This window comes from Zalophus californianus, chromosome 9, assembly GCF_009762305.2.
Source record: "Zalophus californianus isolate mZalCal1 chromosome 9, mZalCal1.pri.v2, whole genome shotgun sequence".
NCBI classification, from domain to species: Eukaryota; Metazoa; Chordata; class Mammalia; order Carnivora; family Otariidae; genus Zalophus; species Zalophus californianus.
Window position 1 is genome coordinate 18,545,514 of NC_045603.1, and position 23,548 is coordinate 18,569,061.

General features: G+C 39.0%; 1 protein-coding gene across 6 annotated transcripts in view; it reads left to right on the top strand.

Annotated features, from left to right (window-relative positions):
• C9H12orf42 (chromosome 9 C12orf42 homolog) overlaps window positions 1-23,548 on the top strand; it is a 145,733-nt gene that overhangs the window by 60,524 nt on the left and 61,661 nt on the right. For 3 of the 6 annotated variants that reach the window (XM_035729273.1, XM_035729272.1, XM_035729274.1), the window contains 2 exons: window positions 16,852-16,890; window positions 22,903-23,014. In XM_035729273.1, coding sequence (XP_035585166.1) covers window positions 16,852-16,890; window positions 22,903-23,014 — 151 coding nt within the window. Of the gene's footprint in view, window positions 1-16,851; window positions 16,913-22,902; window positions 23,015-23,548 lie in introns of all 6 variants that reach the window. The other 3 variants (XM_027594011.2, XM_035729276.1, XM_035729275.1) reach the window with 2 other exon arrangements.

Sequence of the window (23,548 nt, forward strand, 5' to 3'; positions counted from 1 at the left end):
AATGAATTAAATATGGGGTGTGAAGAAAAATCAAAGAAAACTTTTGGACTTTTGGCCTAAAAAACTGGGATGGATGGTGGTGGGGGTCGTGGGAATCTTGAGAATAGATTTTTGGTGGAGACCATCAGTGGTTGCATTTGGAGAATGCTAAGCTTGAGATGCTTAGTACCTGATATCTTGTTAGTTAGAACTTAGTCTCATGGTCAGACCTTGCTGCAAGAGAGGTGGGGAAATGTCCACCAACTGGACACATTGTGTGCTCAAACTAGGGCTCCATCACAGAGGATGAGAGGAGAACGGATGTGGGGGTTGGTGCCTAATAGTACCTGCCACAGCAATAAACAATAACAATGTGACCCAAGATATGGTTTCCAAAAATAATTACTTTGGAATGATTCTTAGGTCAAAGAAGAAATAATGATGAAAAGAAGAATACTCAAAATGGAATGATAATAATTTTTAAAATGAGAGATGCAGCTTAAGTGGTTCTTAGGGTTAGATTTATGCCTTAAATGTCATCGTAGAGAAAAATGAAGGTTGAACATTAAAGAGCAAGGCATTCAACTCAAACAACAAAATGAGTTCAAAGGAAGCAGGAAAAATGAACTAATCAAAGTAAGAGGAAAAAGTCACCAAAATAGAAGCCAAAAAAGTACAGTCAGAGATAATTAACAAAACCAAAAACTTGTTATTGGAAGGAGTGTGTAAAATAGATAAACCAAGCAAGACTGATCAAGGAAAAAAAAAAAGGAGAAACAATATTATGGATGAAAAGGGAAACATAAGTACCAATACAGTGGAGATTTATAAAACTGGAGTCAATACTATAATAACTTATGTCAACAATTAAAAACACTATTGAATCAATATTCAGAAATTTCCATTTTCTCAAATTTTCTCAAAAATAGCATGCCAAGAGTTTTGTAGCTGAGTTTTATTAAAATTTCAATGTCAAGTAATCCTTATATAGAGGAAGAGAAGAAGCCACCTAAGTTATTTTATACTAGCAAAATCAAATTCAGCAACGTACACAGTAAAATACATCATAATCAAGTAGAATTTATTCTAGGGATGCAAGAATAGTTTCCTACCAAAAATGCAATTCATGAAATGTATATTAATAGATTTACAGAGTAAAATCATATAACCATCCCAGTGGATATGTCAACATTAATTTATGGGAGGAAAAAAATCTTAGAAAAGTAGGAATAGAAGGGAACTTCTTTAACCTGAAAAAAACCTATGAAAACATAATTAGATTTAATAGTGAGCCTTCAGAAGCATTTTTGTTAAAGTAAGGGAAAACAAGAATGTTTACTATTATTGCTTCTATTCAAAAATGTCCTGGGGGCCCAAGATAATGAAATTCAAGAAAAAAAAGAGATATAAGAATTTTTTTAAAGATTTTTATTTTGATAAAGAGAGAGAGAGACAGCGAGAGAGGGAATGTGGGGGGGGGCGTGGGAAAGGGAGAAGCGGGCTTCCCGTGGAGCAGGGAGCCCAATGTGGGACTCGATCCCAGGACCCTGGGATCATGACCTGAGCTGAAGGCAGACACTTAACGACTGAGCCACCCAGGTGCCCCAAGATATAAAAATTTTTTAAAAAGATTTTATTTATTTGACAGAGAGAGAGTAAACGAGCAGGGGAGTGGGAGAGGGAGAGGGAGAAGCAGGCCCCTTGCAGAGCAGGGAGCCCGATGTGGGTCTGGAGCCTGATGTGGGTCTGGAGCCCAATGTGGGGCCTGATCCCAGGACCCTGGGGTTATGACCTGAGCTGAAGGTAGATGCTTAACTGACTGAGCCACCCAGGTGCCCCGAGATATAAGAATTTTTGGAAAAAAAGATAATATTGATTATATACCTTCAAAATCTAAAATTATACTCATATTATTAAAACCTATAAATTATTAAAATCAAAACTATAAATTACTTTGGAATAAACTGAACAAAATATTTGTAAGACGTAAATGAATAAGAGTATAAAGTATTACTTAAGGATACATAAAGCAGGGTCTGAATAAAGGAAGAGATGCTATGCTAATGAGTGAGATTATCAGGGAATTTTCCTGAAGTTAAAGAGTGGATCCTACAAATTACACGAAAGATAAAAGACTAAGAGTAAATGAAAGGGTTATGAAGAATAAAATGTGAAAACTTGCCTGACCAGATATCAAAACATTTTACAAAGCTATAATAAGACAATGAGCTCAAGAATAGGCTGATGGGGGGGGGCGCCTGGGTGGCTCAGTTGGTTGAGCGACTGCCTTCGGCTCAGGTCATGATCCTGGAGTCCCGGGATCGAGTCCCGCATCGGGCTTCCTGCTCAGCAGGGAGTCTGCTTCTCCCTCTGATCCTCTTCCTTCTCGTGCTTTCTATCTCTCATTCTCTCTCTCTCTCAAATAAATAAATAAAATCTTAAAAAAAAAAAAAAGAATAGGCTGATGGGGGCCCCTGGGTGGCTCAGTAGGTTAAGTGTCCGACTCTTGGTTTCGGCTCAGGTCATGATCTCGGGGTCATGAGATCGAGCCCTGTGATGGGCTCTGCACTCAGTATGGAGTCTGCTTGACATTCTTTCCCTGTCCCTCTCCCTCCTCCTCTGCTCCTCGCCCTGCTTGTGCTTTCTCTCTGTTTCTCAAATAAATAAAATCTTTAAGGAAAAAAAAAGAATAGGCTGATAGAACATAGTAGAATACATACTGCTTTCTGGAAAGTATGGTTTCAATGTGTTCCACATTTTATTTATTTATTTTTTAAAGATTTTATTTATTTATTTGACAGAGAGAGACACAGTGAGAGAGGGAACACAAGCAGGGGGAGTGGGAGAGGGAGAAGCACGCTTCCCGCCGAGCAGAGAGCCCAATGTGGGGCTCGATCCCAGGACCCTGGGATCACGACCTGAGCTGAAGGCAGACGCTTAACTACTGAGCCACACAGGCGCCCAAGGGGTTCCACATTTTAAACACAGAGCCACATCAGTGATCACACGCTAAACACATATTTTAAAGTCATGTGCTATTCAAGGCTTGTATATAAGCTAAGCTGTGGTGGATTCGAATGGGGAAAGAGGCAGGGGAATTGGTCATAAACAGGTTACTAACCTTGCAATGCATCGTTTCCACAGCAAGTGGTTAAACAGACATTTGAGGGAATGACAGGAGGTAGCTAGTCATGGGTGAGCTGAGGGCTGTGAGAAGTAAGGTAAACATAGGGCAGGCCATGACACTCAATGACCTAGAAAAGAGCCTCAGTTCCTCAGCAGGTGTGAGTGAGTTAGATTTGCATGGGGAGGGCATTTTCAGATCTTCCATGAATGAGTTATTTGAGAAGTGGAGTGTCTTCATCTCTGCATGCCATGGTAATGAGCTGATTCTGTATCTCCTCTGTGATTTCAGTGGGAAATTAATCCTGCTGTGGCTGGGATGGACTAGAGACACATTTTATATTCAACTAAGTGCTTCTGCAGACATTTAAGTGTGGCCTCTGAATGATTTTAGAAATGATTGCCTTTTCTAATATCCACTGTGAAAGTCTAAAAGAGAAAGAGAGGAATGCCCATTCGCTTTGACCCAAAACTGATAATAATTGGCCCAGAATATAGCTGGAGAGTCAGTGTCCTACAGAAATGACACAAGGGAGCACATATGCATCCTTGGGGGAGGTCCAACTAGAGACTCTGCTGGTGCCCAGGAATTTGCTCTGCCCAGAATCATAGGGCACAGAGCTGGAAAGGGTTGCATTGCAGAGGTGGAATCATAGGCATAGAACTGTGAATAAACACCTCAGGTTTTGCCTTTTAACAGACCTGGGTTGTTGTCAGAGTTAAATGAGTTAACAAGGGTTAGATGTTTTGTTCATTCAACAAACTGTATTAAGTGCAATATATACCAGGCATGGTTTTAGGCTTCTAGCAGTAAACAAAATAAATGACCTTGACCTCATGGAGATTCCATTCCAGTGCGAGAGTCAGACAATACACTGAGAGGTCAGATAGGGGTAAGTACTGTAGAGAAAAGGTAGGATCAGAGAATGGGGGCATGTGCCATTGTTGATAGCATATCAAAAAGGATTCTTATTCGCACTCAACAGAAGCTAACTCTGGTCAATTCATCAGAAGAGGGATTGAGCAAAATAAAGTTGGGTGGTTCACAGGGTCTGTGGGAGGGCTCTGGAACCAGATCCGAGAGTAGGCTTCCTGGAACAGTTACCCAAAGAACATGGCACAGCTGATCTTGTACCTGCTGCCACCTTCATCGCCTCCACCACCAAGAATGAGATGCCACAGTTTGCACGGCTGTCACTTCTGTGGGACACTCGAACTTGCAGCAGAAAGAGAAAGAGCTTCCTGCCCTTTCCTCATGTGTTACTAGTTCATGAGTCTGGCTGCTGATGTCAGTGCCTGGGCCTTGACAGTGTCCATTTCTCAGATTTATTTCAAGATTCAATGAGTTAGGGCTAATAAACAACCTCAGCAAAGCTGCAGGATGCAAAATCAACACGCAAAACCAGTTGTGTTTCTGCACGCTAGCAACAAACAATCTGAAAAGGAAATTAAAACAATTCTAATTACATATTTATCCCATTTATGTACTTAGGAATAAATTTAACCAAAGGAGCTTAGGATTTGTATGTTGAGTACTATAAAAAAAATGCTGAAAGGAATGAAAGAAGACCCAAATAAATGGATAGGCATCCTGCATTCATAGATTGGAAAGCTTGGCATTACTAATATGATAACACTATCCAAAGTGATCTACAAGTTTAATACAATCTGATCAATATCCCAACTTTTCCTTTTAAGAAATAGAAAAATTCATCCTAAAATTTATGGAATCTCAAGGGACCCCGAATAGCCAAAGGAATGTCGAAAAAATACAAATTTGGAGAGCTCATACTTCTTGATTTCAAAACTTACTACGAAGCTACAGTAATCTAAACAGTGTGGTACTCTCATAAGGTTAAACATATAGACCAATGGAATAGAACTGACAGTCCAGAAATAAACCCTAACACATATGGTCAGTTAATTTTTGACAGGCATGCTAAGAGCATTCAGTGGGGAAAAGACAGTCTTTTCAAAAATTGTGCTAGGAGAACTGGATATTCACATGCAAAAGAAGGCAGCTGGACCCTACACAAAATTATGCAAATTAACTTAGAGCAGATCAAAGATCTAAATCAGTAAAACTCCTAGAAGAAAACAGGGAAAAATCCTCATTCATTGCCATAAATACGGCAATGATTTCTTAAATATGATACCAAAGCACAGGCACCAAAAGAAAAAATAAGCTAGATTTCATCAGAATTAAACACTTTTGTACATCAAAGGACATTATTAAGAGAATGAAAAGACAGCCCACAGAATGGGAGAACATATTTGCAAGTTATATCTGATAATGGGTTAATATCCAGAATATATAAAGAGCTCCTACAACTCAACAACAAGAAACAAATAATATGATTAAAAAATGGTCAAAAGGCTTGAATAGACATTTCTCTGAAGAACAAATACAAATGGCCAATAAACATATAAAAAGATACTCAACACCATTTGTCATTAGGGAAACAATACAAAATCACAATAAGAAACTACTTTACACCTATTAGATGACTATTATTAGAAAAACAGCAACTACCAAAAAAAAAGAAAAAAGAAAAACAAACTACCAAGTGTTGGTAAGAATATGGAAAAGTTGGAACCCTCTGTGCATTGCTGGTAGGAATGTAAAATGGTGTGGCCACTGTGGATATATACCCAGATGAATTAAAAACAGAGACTCGAACAGATCCGAGGATGCCAATGTTCGTAGCAGCCCTCTTTACCACAGCAAAAAGATAGAAACAACCCGGTGTCCTCAACAGATGAAGGAATAAACATACTGTGGTATATACATTCAATGGACAATCATTCAACCATAAAAAGGAAGAAAGTTTTGATACATGCTACAACATGGATGAACCTTGGAAACATTATGCTAAGGGAAAATTATTGTATGATTACACTTATATGCAGTATGTGGTTCCAAGGTCAGAAACTAATCGGATGGCTTCTTGAATGAATACACAAACATTGGGTAGAAAAAAGAAGGGGAACTCAAGGGAAGTTCTGTGACTTCCATTCATTGAAAGAGAAAGGATGGAACTGGTAAACAGGTCCTTGGACCAGCAAGTTAAGAAAGTCATGACATATAGAGGAAGTATGTTCTGGGCAGAGAGAACTGTAAGTGCAAAGGTCCTGAGACAATAAGATGGGATAGGATATTGAGGGAATAGCAAAGCCTCTGGAGTAGAGTCACGAGGGGAGAGTGCTAGATGAAATAAGAGAGGTAAGAGGGACTTCCCTCATTGCCTGGGACAGTCCAGGTTTATACCTGTTGTTTCAGGATAGTTGTTAGTAAGCTCCCTTTTTATGCTAAAAAATGTCCTGAATTGGTCAAAGCCATTGTGCAGGTGCCAGATCCTGTTCAGTCTGTCTGTCTGTCTGTATGCGGGTACCAGTCCTGTTCAGCTCAGTAAGAAGCCATTGGGGATTGTACTCTGGATGAGATAAGGAGCCCCTGGAGGGCTGTGAGTGGCAGGATCTGACTTCGGTTTAACAGGAGTGTTCAGCTGACTTCTTGGAGGTGGCACACAAGCTTGCAGGTGTGTATCTCTCCCAGGAAATGGGGCTTCTGCAGGAAGGGTGCCCAGGCAGCTGGCCTGATTCTCAAGACATCCTCCCAGGTCTAACACCTGGAGCCTCAGGCAACACTCCAGGGTACATGAGGGTGTTCAACCTACTTCAAAGGCTGCCTTGCTTCATGAGGGAGGGAGGGAGGGTGACTGCAGTCTGCTCTGTGTCTTTTAAGCAATCCCACACTGCAGGACGGGTTGCTATAATTTTAATCATGTTAACTCTCTTCTGTGATACACACTTTGTGCCTGAGGATCAAGGTCTCACATTAATAACAATTTCAGGAAGACTGTGAGTAGCAGAGGACTTTGAGCACTTGAAGAGCCTCCTTCACTCATGGTGGATGTGACATTGTTCAGATGAGTTTTAGGGCTTTAGAGTGTTAAGAAAGGATGAAATAAGCCAGAGATAACCTGGGGGGCAGGACAGGATGGATTTCCAAAAGGTCACTTCAGTTCCAGAGTAGAGTTTGGAATACATCGAGCCCTTGACTGTATTCCAGGTTCCTTAGCAATGTGATGCTGAGGATGCTGGCACCTGCTGTCAGATGGCTATTGCTTGAATTGGTAGCAAATGGAATGAATGGTAAAAGATGGTGATTCTACAAGCAAACCCTGGGGTCAGATGGCCTGAGTTCAATTTCGGCTTTGCTGCTTTCCACCCTGTGATATGCCTTAGCTTCCTTGTCTTCCCATGCCTCATCTTCCCCTGCCTTAGCTTCTTCATCTGTAACATGGGATAATAATAAAACCAAACTCATAAGGCTATTGTGGGTTTAATGTAAATTGCCTAGAGCAGTGCCCGGCACACATGGAAGGTCTGCCATGCATGTTAAGTTTTGCTACTCTTTCTTCTGACTAATGCACTGTATATTTATGCCCCTCTTTCTCATGAGGCTAGTCCATTTTTTTTAAATGAAACTATTGTCCTTTTTTTTCTTTTGACTTTTGTAAGTTAACTGATATTGAACCTCACAGACTAATATGTTGAAGGTTGGTTTTTTTGAGGCTGGTCCATTTTGATCACAGTGATTGGGCATGCTGTCATCTTTCTGTTTTGGGAAGTAGGTGGATTATGTCCCATGGAGTCCTCTGTACATACATCAGCCAATGTTGTTGGTTTTAAGCAAAGTCAAGCTTAGCTTTTATTTCAAATTTTCACTTTCATTTCAAATATGAGAAAAGCCAAACTAAACTTGTCAAGTTTCAAGGGAAAACTTTTTTTGGTTTATTTAAATCTGCCTAGACAGGTAAAATTTAGAGCCCTCGTAAACAGAAATGATGAAATCAATTATCCTCAGAAAAATAAGGCAAGGATTCGCTAATATAGAAGGTGACATCATTACAGTTCATTATAATCACTTAAAGACTTTATTGAGTATTATCTGGACATATTTATGAATCTGTTTTACCTGAGTAGTTTTCATATTCTGTTAATGGGTTACTTATATAACACAAGAATGAGTACATCTCAAGGAAAGATATATTTGGATTCATTACTCATCATAAGTATAATTATTGTTTAACAATATTATGAAGGGCTAATGATGAGATGCAGGTGTTTAAACATGCAGTGCCAGTAGATTTGACACAGTATTCAGTTCTAGGCATATACATTTTTAAAGGCTTCTATTCACCAGGGGGACAATAAAACTCCACACAATGGTAAGTGTGTTTGCTAAAAACATGACGTGACTGGTTAATTTTTAGTCTTTAGATTTTAAAATGGATTTTTTTGTGTGTGTGTGCAGTGATACTTGTTTCTTAACTTGTTGGTCTATACTTTAAACTTTAGACTAAAAAATAAAACAGTTATATTGATAAAGTCCGCCTCTCTGGGCCCTTCCAATAATCTCCGGAAGGTGATGGGAGGTTGGAGGACGCATGTACAGTTTGACTTCAGACTGAGCATATAAACTCCAGAGTGGAGGTCTGACACTTTGACAAGTATTTTTTACCTGGAATTATTGGTACCTTAGGAAGGATGTAGTTCAACCTTCTCACTTTCCAAGTGAGAAAACTGAGGCTGGAGAAGGTCATGATTTGCTCAAGGAAACAGGGCTGGTGGACCACACTCTTTATATACTCAAACCTGAGCCTCTTAATTGTTGTGATAGAACTCTTCCTAGCATGCCATGTTGCCTCCCAACAAATGTGAGATTCTAACTATTTGAATTCTTGATGAATATATCCAGTCAATAGACATTTTTGAGTATCCACTATGTGCCTGTTTTAGGCTCCAGGATCTCTGACTTCTTAAACTTGATTTTGATGTCACTATTCTGCTCTTTATTCTATGGGCTAATATTTTCTTCATTAAGTTCTGTGAGTGTGTTAATATGTTTGTGGCTAATCTTGAATTTTTAGCTCTTAATTGGGAAGGAGTGAAAAGAAACCAACATTTACTGAACACTGCTATGCACTTTATATGTACCTTTATGAAAAATTTACAAGTTGGCATTGCACCTTAAAAAAAGAGAAGCTAAGTCATTTGATAAGGTTTAAGTATTTTTTAAGTGACAGTGCAGGAAATTTGTTCACCCACAGTTAAGATAGTGTCTGGCATTCAAAGTACTTAAATTTTGTTTAATAAATGAATGAATGAGTGAATGAATGAATGAATGTTGGGCTTTAAACTCAGGTCTGTATGGTTACAAAGATCTTTCCAATATCTTCATTTGCCTTTTTTGTATCCTCTAGGGTCAGAAACACATTGGCTTTAAATATCACCTAGCATATAAGCAATGGTTTCATGAATACTTTTGCTTATGATGGCATACAAATTCCCTAAGGCTTAGAATGCTTGCATAGCTGCCATTATACATATCTTTTGAGAATAAGAAACTAGGTACCTAAAAAAATTAATTTTTGAAATTGTCATTGGAAGATCAAAGGAGATAACAGTGAGCATAATAAAGCTGTGTATACTCTTTGAAATCCTGGAGACATGAACATGCGCTCCAGGATTTGAGGCAGCTCTGCCTGCATTGTGGCTCTCAAGTACTTCTGGTGATTTTCCCAATCCATGAAAGTGTCATGGCACCCAGACCTCACTTAATTAAATGATTTAGGTGGATGTATGATTTTAGTTCAAAATATCTTACATTTCCCTGGGTTAAGCAACTTTTTGATGTTACCTAATCTAATCTTTCCAATGGTTTTTATAAATATGTTCCCATTTTACAAGTGGGGAAGGTTGAATTCAAGAATGGTTAAGTAGAGGGGTGCCTCAGAGTCTCAGTCAGTTAAGTGTCTGACTCTTGGTTTTAGCTCAGGTCATGATTTCAGGGTCCTGGGATACAGCCCCGCTTCAGGCTCACCACTCAGTGGGAAGTCTGCTTGTCTCCCCTTCCTTCTGCCCCTCCACCTGCTAGTGTTTTCACACGTTCTCTCTCTCTTTCAAAAAAAAAAATGGTTAAGTAGAGATTAAATCCCGTAGCACAAGTCCAACTACTACACCTTGGTTGTGGTTTTTTTATCACACTCCCAGTTATTTGCCAACTTATTCATTCAAAGAATGAATTTAGAGAATTCATTTAAAGAATGTGCATTAGTTGTTATTATATTATATGAAGCTGAGCCAGAGAAACGCAAGTCAAGTGGTTGCCAAGAGCATGTATCTACATTTCCTCATGTATAAAGAAATATGGGAACAAGTATGCAGAATTCCCTGAGGTAGCCAAAAATCAGAAACAACCCATATATTTATTAGCAGGGACTGGGTAAATGCATTATTAATACTATATAATACTATAGCCTTAAAAAGAATGAGGCAGGATGCTAAGTGCTGATGAGAAGACATGCCCGTGATGAACTTATAAGTAGAAGACGCAAAATATAGGCAGTATCATGTTGTGACAAGGGTGACAAAGACAAGGTGCATGTGTATATTCAAAACCTTGACCTCTCCACTGGCCTTGGAAGAGAAAAGTGTCTTTGTTGTTTTGGCCCACCAGCTATGTCAGACCTTTCACTGGGTTAATCCAGTAATGGCTATAGAGAAGAACTGAGAGAATCCTAGGAAGACTAGTGATTTTGGAATGAACCAAAGCTACTAAGGAATAAAATTATTTTTAGAAGAGGCAGGAGGAAAGGGGAAAACTAAAGCTAGCATGGATTGAATTTTGAGTTTTTTTGGGGGGGTAAGGAGGACAAAGGTGTGTGTGTGTGTGGGAAAGGCAGGGGGAAGGAAGCAGGGGAAGGGAAGAGAGAGAGAAAAGAGAGAGAGAGAAGAGAGAGAGAGAGAGGAAGCTACCATGCTGTGAAGAGCAGGACTTTAAGGAGAAAGGGAAAGATATGAGACACAATTTCAGAACACATTGCTGTTTGCTATATAAGGCAATACTTTTTTTATTATTTAAAAAAAATTACTGATGGAAAGATTTTACTTGCTTTCCAACTAGTTTTTGGATGTAGGGATTGGGCTTGCTTTCTTTTGAATGTGGCACCCATACTGAAGTGGATAGTCCACGAGGGAAAAGTTTTATCTGGCTTACATTGTGCTCTCATTTATGTAAAAAAAAGTATTAAAAAAAGTATAATAGCACTATATATACATCAAAACTTTTTGAAAGCAACCAAGAAAATTTTTGTAATGTTAATTACCTCTTGAGAGTGGTGAAATTGGCATACTCTTCTATACTGTTTTAAGATTTTTAGAGTGAGCATTTATTACTTCTAAAATTTAAAAAATAGATATATTTTAGTGGTACTGTTTATATTTCTCATAGATGGAATAAAAATATTAAAAAGGAGGAGTTGTCCCAAGTAGCAGTTATGTTTCTTGCCTCAAAAGGCTTTAAATATGTAAGATTGTGGAGAAAACTGCTTCTAATGCCTAACTTAAGTTTAAACAATTGCATCAAGGCTTATTAGAAGGGGAATAGTGCACAGACCAAAGGGAAGATCCAGCCAAATCGCTAAGGGTTTAAATTCCTCACAATGGCTCTAGGGAGTGTATCAGGGAGGACCTTTCTATTTTCAAATTGCAGAAAGGGCATCAGGGGTTCATAGCATCTTTATAAATCTAGACAGCTGAGTTTGGAAAATAACACCTAAGATGTTTCTATAGGTTAAGAAAGAAAGATATTTTTCAAGAATTGGGGAGATGAGGGGGGTTCTGTCTCTTTGATTTCTGTTGGGTGCTGCCTCCTCACCTAGCAAAGAATTGGTTTGATGCTGAATAGATCAGAAAACAAAACAATCAAAGAACCCATACAAATGTTTATATTGTGGTCTAAGGGATCAATACATAACACTCCTCTCTTCTTTGCATGAATTTTGAACCAGTGAGAAGACAGAGAAACTGGCTGATAGGAGTTGAAATATCAGATGGGTATGGAAACTGATTTAGGTGTGTGGCCAAAATGGGCTTTCTGTTCTGACCCCCAGAATTGCAGCCTTGCTTGAACTACCATGGTAGCACTTGGAAATGGCAGAACTCCCCCAGGGTGGGAGACAACAGACTCTTCTTGATAAGCTTACCTCATGACTAAAAACAGACTGGAGCCACCTGCTTTTTGTAGACCCCAAAGATGAAGGAGAGTATACCGAGTCAAGCATGCTCAGTTCTTTCCTCCGAACTCCCCAGTCAAGTAAAAACCTCCAGGGATTGATGAAAGGGCAGGATTGATTTACAGGTAGGGTCTTCTTTCTAGGACAAAACTGGAACATATGCTTTTCTAAAAAAAGTGAAAGGTTTTAATGGGGGAGGACCTGGACTCTTCATCTGTGAATTGGTGCCTTAGAATGAAGGCCTCTCATTCTGGTGTTTGGAGGAGCCCCAGCCAGCTCACCCACCTGGAAGTGAAGCTAGTCTATTCACATGTCTTGAACACCTCTACCAAGCTCATGGTCATGGGAAAAAGCCCTGAATTCTCTAATAAGAGAAGCAGATCTGCACAAACAGAAAGGAAATTCATCAACTAGGTTTTTATTCGTAATGTAGGCATACCTTGCAGATATTGTGGATTTGGTCTCAGTCCACTGCAATAAAGTGAAAATCACAATAAAGTCAGTCAAATAAACTTGTTTTGTTTATCAGTGCTTGTAAGAGTTGTTTACACTATGCTGCACTTCTATTAAGTGTGCAATATTATGTCTAAAAAACCCAACATATATATACCTTAATTAAACTATACTTTATTGCTAAAAAATGCTAACCATCATCTGAACTTTCAGTGAGTTGTAATCATCCATCACAAATCACCAAAACAAGTATAAGAATAATGAAAAAGTTTGAAATATTGCAAGAATTATCAAAATGTGACACAGATGCACCAAGTGAACAAGTGCTGTTGGGAAAAGGGTGCTGATAGACTTGCTCTATGCAGGGTTGTCATGAAACTTCAATTTGTAAAAAATGCAATATCTGTGAGGCACAATAAAGCAAAACACTATAAAATGAGATATGCCTGTACCAAGGACTTCCAGTATTTAAGGGAAACCAATTGCACAAAAAGGACCAAGAAGACCCAATAGAGAAATTGGCATTAGGAGAAACAGACATAATTCAGAAGCCAGAAGAAAATTTTCACTCTAGAAGATATCTAATTAGTGCTTTCTGGGGAATTCTGAGAAAATTCATAAAATAAGAACAGCTGTGTCCTTGAAAAAGAAGCACTCAACAAACAGAAAGAGTTCATGGAATCAAACATATGCTGGCTAAAAGTAAATCACTTAACAGAATACTGCAAGAAGAAGTTGCAGAACATCTCCCAGAGTGTGAGGCAAGAAGAAAAAATAAGGAAAATGCAAGAGGATAGTTAAGGTATGGGGAATCAATCAAAAAGTAATAAAAAAAAAAAAAACCTAGAAGATAGGAAGAGAAGCACAGGGTAGACTTGGCCTGAAGCACCAATGCCTCCTTACTGGTGCATCAGTGAGGCAGCAAGCAGGAGTGTTTAGGGCCCCCATGCCCAGGCATTGATCTTCATCTTCTTCCATCAAGTTCTGCCTCATCCTCTCTCCTACTTCTGTTGTTCTCATTTGACTTCTTTTTTTTTTAATATTATGTTCACTTAGCCAACATACAGTACATCATTAGTTTTTGATGTAGTATTCAACGATTCACTAGTTGTGTTTGACTTCTGTTGAACTGAGAGCTTAGCCATGTGCCCAAGGTTGTAGAGCTCATTGTTAGTGCCTAGCTAGCAGTGGAACTACTCTGACCAGACCTAATGAAACTTTTGCTTCAGGATGGTGTCAGAGTGAGCATTGCTGTAATACAAGTAGCCTCAGTATAAACTTCACAGAATAAATTCTGTACGCCCCAGGGGAAAAATGATTTGAACTAAAGATTAGAAGTTTGATATCTAAAACCAAGTCAATTTATGAAGATGAATAAAATTGAAAACTTTACATATATGTAAGTTTGGAGTAGGGAGAGCCATTTGGGCAGTTATATGAACCTCTGTGTGACTCATTTTCCTCCTCTGTCAAATGGGGAGAGGAAAGTACTGATTTCATTGGGTTTCCATGAGGATTTGATGAATTCACCTGTCTAAAGTGTTTAAAACAATGCCTGGTCTGTACAAGGAACTCAATAAAGGGTTTGTTGCTACTGATATATAATGAATAGTAGATTAATAGTAAAAGTTATTCCTAAAAAATAAAAAAAATCTATAGTTAAGGACAATCATGCCATCTTTCTCTTCTAAAAGCAGGTGCTTCTTTATGTTTTGGAGGATCTCAACATTCTAATTTTAGAAATTTCAGAACTTGATTTTCTTTTCATCCTTCTAATTAGATCTGCTTTTATATATCAAACTGCTAACCCCTAGTTCAAATAACTTTTTCCCCTCTGAATTCCCAAAATTTATCCTGCATTATATATACTCAGGTTGCTTGTTTGTATTACAGTAGTGTTCATTGTGATACCATCATCTTTGCCAAGAAGTGCTTTGCAATCTTCAGATTTTTGGTACTGTTTGGTGAGAAGTGTTGCATTTATTTTCAACAGCACAGGATTAAGAAATAACACTTTTTGAAAGAAAAAATATCTCACTGTAGAAGCTTAACATCTGTTTGTGCAATGACCTCAATAGGTAACTCTGAATCCCCTTTGGTAAATTTCCTATTAGAATTCTGGCTGGTCTACTTCTTATTTGTAAGAAATAACTTTCACCAGAGGAAATTGGGCAGAAAACCTTGCCAGCATATTTAACTTCTTGTCCTTTAAGAAATTATACTTTGATTTTAGAGGTTTGACTTTGCTAGATAATGAAATTATCATGGTGGAACAAGCCATAGAAATAATAAATACAGTAATTCTTCTTTGCCTATTGTGTGTCTTTGCTATTCATAAATTTTAGGGCCTTAGATATTAGATACACTTACGTAAGGCCTTACGAACGGTAATTATCTTTTGGCTAAAGAAAAAGCCCAAACGAATGCTAAGCTGCATTATCGCTTGGCTTCTGACATGAGCTGATAATCAGATTTTCTTGCTTAAATCCATGGTGCTTGAACAATGCTACCCACTGTCTGTGCTTCCCGATATTACCCTTAATTAGAAAGAACAGAAACACAAATCTGAATTATTTCAAAATCTGGTTTCCATGGTCAGTGGTTTGAAGGGCTTAACTTTATTATAAATAAACCTGGCTTTATTGGCTAATGAAATCTGAAATGTGAAGCCTGGGATAGAGGGAGTGTAATACTCTGATGTTTACACATCAAAATATCCAGTATGGGCAAAGTGTTTTGTAATAAATCTTTGGATAATTGAATTATGATTCCTTTGTCCAAGTACAGTCTGAAACCCCAACACTAAGGAGAACCTGAAAGGAACTTCAGTTTATGTTTCCTTTAGAAGTAACACCTTTAGGTTTAATAATATATGTACCCACAGCTGTCAAGGAGGTGTTGACCTTTTATTTATTCTCTTCCACTTTAGTCATTTTTTTGACAAATTTGGCACATAGTTATACGTGTATGATGGTCTGGCCCTGCACACCTACATATCCTCAATATATTAGTTTTAAATATTCACATTGGGCTCTTTTTGCTACATAGAATTGTGTGTGGGCTGGCATCTGAGCAAGACAGATGATAAAATGAGAGATCAGCTGTATTTTTATTTATGGTCTTGTAAAAAGAAGGCTAACAATAGTCAAGGATGCCTGACCCTATTTGAAAGGCTAATTAATAACTAAGTGGAGATGATAACCTTGTTCTTTTCCTGGAAAACAACATCAGGAAGCTAATTCCTAGAACTGCTATTACATGTAAGGACCTAAGATGCTATTGACAAATGTATGTATACACACACACATTACACACGTATATTTATACATATGTCCTATTTTTATATATAGTATATCTCTATATATGTCTTGCTTCTCTGTAGATTGCGGGGGCCTAAGTATCAGTGTGTTTGTAAACTGTGGCCGTAATTCCTTTTATTCTTTGTTTAATGGTATTTTTTTCTAAGACCCTATCTTTTCTTCTTTGTGAATATTATCTTTTTCCTTTCAACTCCTCATTAGTATTTTCTTCCCACTCACTCCCCCATGGCCTCTGTGCTAGGCACTTTGCAATTGCTTTCTCACCTAAACTTTCAAGGGCAACAGGAATTACTTTTCAATCTGTTTTCCAGATGAAGATATTGAAGCTTAGAGAGCTAGAATAATTTTCCTAAGATAATGTATCTAGTAAATGGTGGAAGCAGGATTCCAGTGCAGGTATTGTCAATTCCAAATCCCACGATCATGAGTACTGGGTTGGACTGTCCCATCAAACTGTATGTTAGCTTCTTTTAGTTTATTTCCTTTGTCTTCTTTGCAGTTCTTTTTCATTGGCTGGGATAGATGGCCCTCTTTCTCCAGTCACCAGGGACCAAGCTGGATGTGTCTGGAGTTCAGGCTCCTGTGACTTAGAGTCATCATGGAGCTGGGTACTTGCTTTAGGTGGAGATAGTGGGGTAAAAAGTAGGGTCTTTACTACTTCCAGGGGTAGCAATCATAGAGAAGCCATTGGTGCCTCTGGGGTTCCTGGCAAGAAGTATCAAGAAGATGCCATTTGGATCAGCTAGTTGGATACTCTGGGACCATGAAGTGGATGACCACAGAGGGGGAAAATATCATCTAACCTAAAGAATATAGAAGAGTGAGCAATGAGGGGTGGCTGGTTAAACATGGTAGACTGATAACATCTGTTTATCTTCTCTCCCTCTCCCCAGACCCCTCAGAATCAACAACAGAACAAAGACTCCCAAATGGTATGTTGCAAATGGGTCACAGGTAGGCAGAGATATTAATCTATTTAGTTCTCTTGGTAGTGTTGTGAGGGCTGGGATAGCAGGTAAAGTTAGACCAGTTGGCCTTGGCCTTGAATAGTCTTATCCATTTACCCCAGTGTTCCCTACAGATGCTATATATTTTTTGTCTCATGTGATTTTGAAAATGATTGGGAAGCACTGCTTTAAAACAAAATGCATTCACGCACAAGGTAAAAAACAAAGACAAAAAGGAGATAACATTAAGTGAGCAATTTCAACAATTCTTTTGAAAGATGTCAAATTGACTAAAATGTGATCACTGACCTAACAGAATAGAATGATTCCCAACACAAATCTACACAGGGGTCCTACAAGGAGACGTGAATAAATTCATTCTACTCCCAAGAAACCTGAAACTTGAAGGTTTCACATACCTTCTAAAGCAGGAAACAGGCACAGGGCTTAAAAGAAGGGGCTGGTGATAGTCTGGTTCCAAAGCTCCATTTTTTCCTTGGCTCACCCTGTAGAGTCAAGACAAGGATTTATTCTCCGGCAATATTAAGTTAGAGAGGCTCTCAACCCAGGGACACTGGGCTCAGAGGTGGGGTGGAATCTTCAAATAGGGGTTTCTTGAAATTTTAGGTAGTAGCCTTGTGGGATCTTCAGACCCTTTTCCCTGTTCTATTTCCAGAATTTGATCAGCCAGATAAATATTTCCTGGGCTGGTATTTGGAGCTTTCTTCTGTGGAGAAGCCAGAGAAAAGCCCTTCACATTCTGACATTGAGGGATCTGTCATGGGAAAGGCAGGCTCACTGCCTGATGCTACAGTGAAGCCCAATCATCAACAAGCCTTGCTCTAGGGAATCCAGAGTTTGCAGGCAGCCTTTTAATGCCTTACTATTAAATATCAATAGGTGGTCAAGCTTGCAAATAATTTTTTATTAACTTTTAATTTTCAGAAGAATCTTTCTGCTGATGCAAATGTTACTCAAGCTGTTAAGAGTATTTTTATAGATGTTGACAACATTGGGATACATTAAAGATACATTGTTTTGAAATATAAATTTTAGTACATCTAGATTCGATGATTTTTGCAGACAATTTTTCTAAATACATTTAACTCTTCATACAAATTTGTTTTGTGTAAATCTGAATTTAATTTTAAACTTAAATTTATACAATGGTATTTTCATGTTTCCTCTGACGTTTCTGTCATTTGTGGAGGTCTTACAAGAAACTGAAGGTAGCTTAATGATTTTCATATAATTCAAAACATTTGTTATGCAATTCCACGAAGATCTTCCAAACTCAGTGCAAATAAGGAGGCTAGTTTTAGCTCTCCTTCCTCTGTGGCTCACTACATGTATCGACAAAGCAAGATACCTCTTTCTTTTAGTTTTAAGGGTTTGTAGCAAGTATCATATTTTTCATTTTGGGGATAAGGAAAGTACCTAAGATTTTTAGACTCAGCTGATTGGAGAATGATGCCAACTAAGGCAAAGTGGGCATCATCCTTATCAGTATCAGTACCATCTTTATCAGAATTGATCAGTTTTACCCAGAGTGAGATAAACTATTCCATGACCACAGACTGCATTTTAAATCCTCATATCACAAACACAGGTCCCTGGGCACCAGGCAGAACAGGCAAGAGAGTTCAGCTCATCCAACTCAAGCCATTTTAGCCAAAAAGCAATTCAAAGCCAACTTGTGCTTGCCACGTTGGTAAGGTGGTTGTGGCAACCCCAGACTCTGCTTTCTCTCAGCCAAACCTTGAACCTGCAAGTCTTGACAAAAATCTCACGATATCCCATTGGTTCTGAATTTCAATCCCTGTAGCCAACAGAATGTAATGTGCTGTTGTGCTCAGATGGGGGCATTTGCTTTATCCCTGAAGTTTGGGGGAAGGCACACGTGTAAAGCATAAGGATCAAGATTTGGAGCCACATGGATGCCCAAATACTTCTGGAAGTAGAATAAAAGTACGTAGGGGTTAAAAAGGAACAGTATCTTCCCCCGTGGTCTTGGTAATAGAGGCTGTAACCCTCTCTTTGGAGGAGATGTCAGCTTTGGTTTAGAGAATGGGCTCAAGCTTTACATGTAGACCATTTGTCCCTGCACTCATTTGTCATCTGCACTGGCCAGTCACAATGCCTGGCTGCAGTTAATTTCACTCTAATGCTCAGTGGGAAGAGATTAAGAGCAGTGGTCAAGATCACACAAAGCATGATCCTATTTCACCAAATGGTGGGTAATGCTTCATGTAGAAGAAATAACAGTTTTATTCCATATTTGTGTTCAGACCTCTGGGGTAATATTCTAGGTGGCTATTCTCAATCATAATTTGAATTTCCTCTTGCTGAAATCCCACCTTTATTTCTTGTTGTGGGTCTTTATGTTCAGTTAAAGAATGATGCTGGATTTCCCAAAATCGAATTGAAGAACTCTCTGCCAAATAATAAGGCTAGCGAGGAAATCCAAACCTTTCTTTCTAGACTGCAGCAGTGGTCCATTTTCATTATCACATGGGGGCAAGTATTCAGTCAGAGAAGCTCCAATTTCTATTCTTCTCTTCCTGTTTCCTCTAATTACAATTGCTGCTAGGTGTCCTGAAGCTGATGCTTCCCCTACAGATTGCCAAGAGAGAAAGAAAATACACCATCATTGGCTACTGTACTTAGAATGGTTCCTAAACCCAAGCAAGAAAACCACAGTGATGTTGGCAAGCAAACAATTGAAAAGTACAGGTGCTGGCAGTATGCACAGCCCCAAAATCAACATGACTTGGGAGGAGAGGGGGTTGGAGAACAAAGAAAGGTGCTTTTCATTCAGAGAAATTTATTTCTTTTAAATATTTGCAATCTGCAGCCGATAGCACAGGAGGCCACTTGGCATTATTTCCCCACAAAAGGGAGGGTTGGGTGGTAATGAGCAGATGCTTGAGTGGCCTGTGGCGTGAGGTGCACCATCCGTCAAGAAGATCAATATTGACTGTTCTTGTATCTTTGTGGTGAAAGTTTGCTCTTCTTAAACAACAAAAAAAGGTGGGGGTTGTGTTTTAATATATAGAGCATGGATTTGACTTCAGGCAGTAAATCAACTGTGAACAGCAAGGACTTCACAGACAGGACTAAGTACCCATGTCCCCTGCCCAATGACATGTTCAGTGTTTTAAGGAGTAAAATGTATCTGGCTCATGACATTGACCATCTTTTCCCCATCCATTCTTTTTCACTCCAGTTAAATCATACTTGAGGAAGATACAATATGAATGTTATGCTGTACTTCAAAATGTGTTTTAAAATATACACCGATGTAGTGCACTTTGACTCAACATATATCAATAAAGCAGCATGTCTTATATAACAGGGACTGTGCTAGGCACTGGGATGATCATGATGGAGAAGTCAGTTGCTTTTTGGTACCTCAGTTTCCCCAGTTTTACAAACTTAGATCACAGCAAGAATCCTGGTCATGAACAGCCTCCTATACCATGGAAAATATTTGATATTTTATTCTTCAGATCAAAGTGTAGTCTACATCTTTGACATGCATACAAATCAGCTGGGAACTCTGTTAAAATTCAGATTCTGATTTAGTAGGACTAAGGCCAGGCCATAGAATCTCCATTTCTAACAAGCTCCCCAATGATGGTCCATGGATACACTTTGAGTAAGAAGCATCTACATATTACATGTATCAATCATGTACGATGCCTATGAACTGTGCACATTCCTGCCCCCCCTCAACTTTTTGAATCAAAATCTGCATTTTAACATGTTCTCCAGGTGACTTTTATGCACAGTAAAGTTTGAGAGCCATGAATTAGTTGATAGGAAGCCATTGAACAGTTAAGGTGAGTGCTATGTCTGTTATTATATTTATTATATTGGGTTCTAGAAAGAGAAGGTGTAAAGGGAATTCCACTGAGGTGAATGGTGGGAATGGGTGGAGAAGCTAAGACAGGAGTGTAGTGGGGGGATGGGTCTGAAGGACTTTGAGAGGGTGGGGTTGACAGGATTCAGTTATGAATGGATCTGGGGGTGAAGAGGGTAGGAGGAGGCCAGGGTGACTTTCCAGGTTCTGTTTTGGATGTCTGGATTGCTGGTTGTGCCAATAAGACGGGGAAGAGGTATGGTGTGGGGTTAAGAACACGGGCTTGGGAGTGGGAAAGAGTAGATTTGAGACCTGTCTTCAATGCTGACTTACTTACACAGCCTTGGCAGGTTAATTTCTCATTAGCAAAACATGGATGATGGTTTTTGTGAGGTAATATTAGCCCCATTTTGCAGAGATAGAAACTGAGGAGTAGAGGGTAAGCTGTCCAGCTCCCATGGGTGGAGAGGAACGGAGGTGAGTTTTCCACATAGGGCCTTCCTCATTGGGCAGTCCCTGCTCTGAACCCTTAGCTCCAAGATTTGTCCAAGGAGAGATGCACTCGGGTAGTTAGCAGCACTCACTCAGTCACCCAAAGTCTCCTCTCACTTCACGTTCTCTTAAGGTCTCTTACTGTCACCTCTGAGCCACCCCCTCCCTTTAAATTGTGGCAAGCCCCTCCCTTTCACTTCTTTCAGCTCATCTAAGATACTTTTCTAAAAGACTTGACTTAACCTGGAGCAAATACTGCTAGAGATAAAGCAAATGCTAGCAGCAGTGGAAACTTATAAAGTACAGGTGTCTGACTTTGACTCAGTTTTTCTCCCACACCCTGTTGCTGGGGCAACTGGCCTGGGGCACTGGGTTCCTGGCTCTTTTTCCACCTTTTCACAGATTGTGTGTCCTCTTAAGTTTCATCCCTGTGTGTCTGTCCTGCCTCCTTGGTCTATAGTCACGGCCAAGGAAGAGTTCCTCTTCTGTTCCCTCCTAAGACTCTCCCTCCCAGCTTAAAGGTTCTGGCCTGAGATACAACAAGCCTTTTCCACAGGGAGTGGATGGGGCTGGGGGAGTATGGCCGTGGGATGAAAACCTCAACCTTCAGGTAAGATCCTATTCCTCATTCAAGGGTGGTTTGGTCTCATAGCCCCAACTGGTTAACACTACCTTAAACATATACTATCCAAACAATAATATCCAATCACATGCCCCACGTCTCCATGGACTGTACTCAGAATTACCCTCATCAAGGCATCCCATGGCTATGCCATCTCTGCTTTCAAATCTTTGCTTTAAAGTCACCCTGTCCAAGAAGGCATCTCTTATTTATATATATAAATTAGTACATTATCTTCAACATTTCCCCATTTCCCTTACTTCATCTTGTTTTTCTTCTTAGCAATAAAAAAACACCACCTGATAGATTATAGATGTGTTTATTTACTTTTACATCATCTCCACTAGCATGTCAATTTCACAAGGACAGAGACTTCATCTGTTATATTCCCAGTTTCTAGAACAACATCCAGCATGTAGTGTAACTCACTAAAATTTGTTGAATGAACAGATACATAAGTTAATTAGCCACTTTAATGAAATATATGGGAAGAACATGAATATATAGGCAACAAGAATCGACTGCAGTTACTTTCAGAATTATCTTATTGCACTGTGAATTGTGCAAGACTGTTGAATCACAGATCTGTACTTCTGAAACAAATAATGCAACATATGTTAAGAAAAAAGAAAAAGAAGAAGATAGCAGGAGGAGAAGAATGAAGGGGAGTAAGTCGGAGGGGGAGACGAACCATGAGAGATGATGGACTCTGCAAAACAAACTGAGGGTTCTAGAGGGGAGGGAGGTGGGGGGATGGGTTAGCCTGGTGATGGGTATTATAGAGGGCACGTACTGCATGGAGCACTGGGTGTTATGCACAAACAATGAATCATGGAACACTACATCAAGAACTAATGATGTAATGTATGGTGATTAACATAACAATAAAAAATTTAAAAAAATAAAGAAAAAAGTTTTAAAATATCATTCATTTATGGAAGTAAGCATGACAGGTGGCATGGATTATTTTAGGAGCCACAGACCTAATTTTATTTTGTGTATTTTTCCCTTTACCCTATAGCCCAGCCCTCCTCATGAAATACCTGCCTTACCTTGCTCCAGATTCACTGATCACATGAAGAATTTCTCTGAATCTCTTAAACTTAGAAGTTTGTGTTTTCTGCATTTTCCAGGTAAATTCAGAAACAATCCCAAGAAAGACCAGAGTTTCTAAAGAAACTCTAAAATATGTACAGGTAAAAGCATAAAGACTTTATTGAAGAACACTTGAAATATGCTTCAAAATAATAACAATAAAGATTTCATTGGCTTGTGAAGTTGGTAAATCCATGGAATGGACTGGCTCAAAGCATGGCTGGATCCACTGTTCACTGATATTATCATGATTTTCTTTTTCTTCTTTTTTAATCTCCATATTGATATAATTCTCATTTTGAGTCTATTTTAATGGACAGTAAAAATAGGTCTTGGCAACGACAGGTTTACATGATTCTTAGAGTTTGTAATTTCAAAAGTAGAAAAACCCTCTTTTGCTTTGCATCTTTAACAGTCCCCGCCTCCAATCCATTGACTCTGCTTGGCCAAACCTGAGTCCCATATTCATTCCTGGAACAATCAGGGTGTGTGGGAGAATAGAGCACAGCAGTCAACTTTTGCTACCCCAGCATTTAACTCTGACAGCTGCATTTAAATTATACAAAATATGT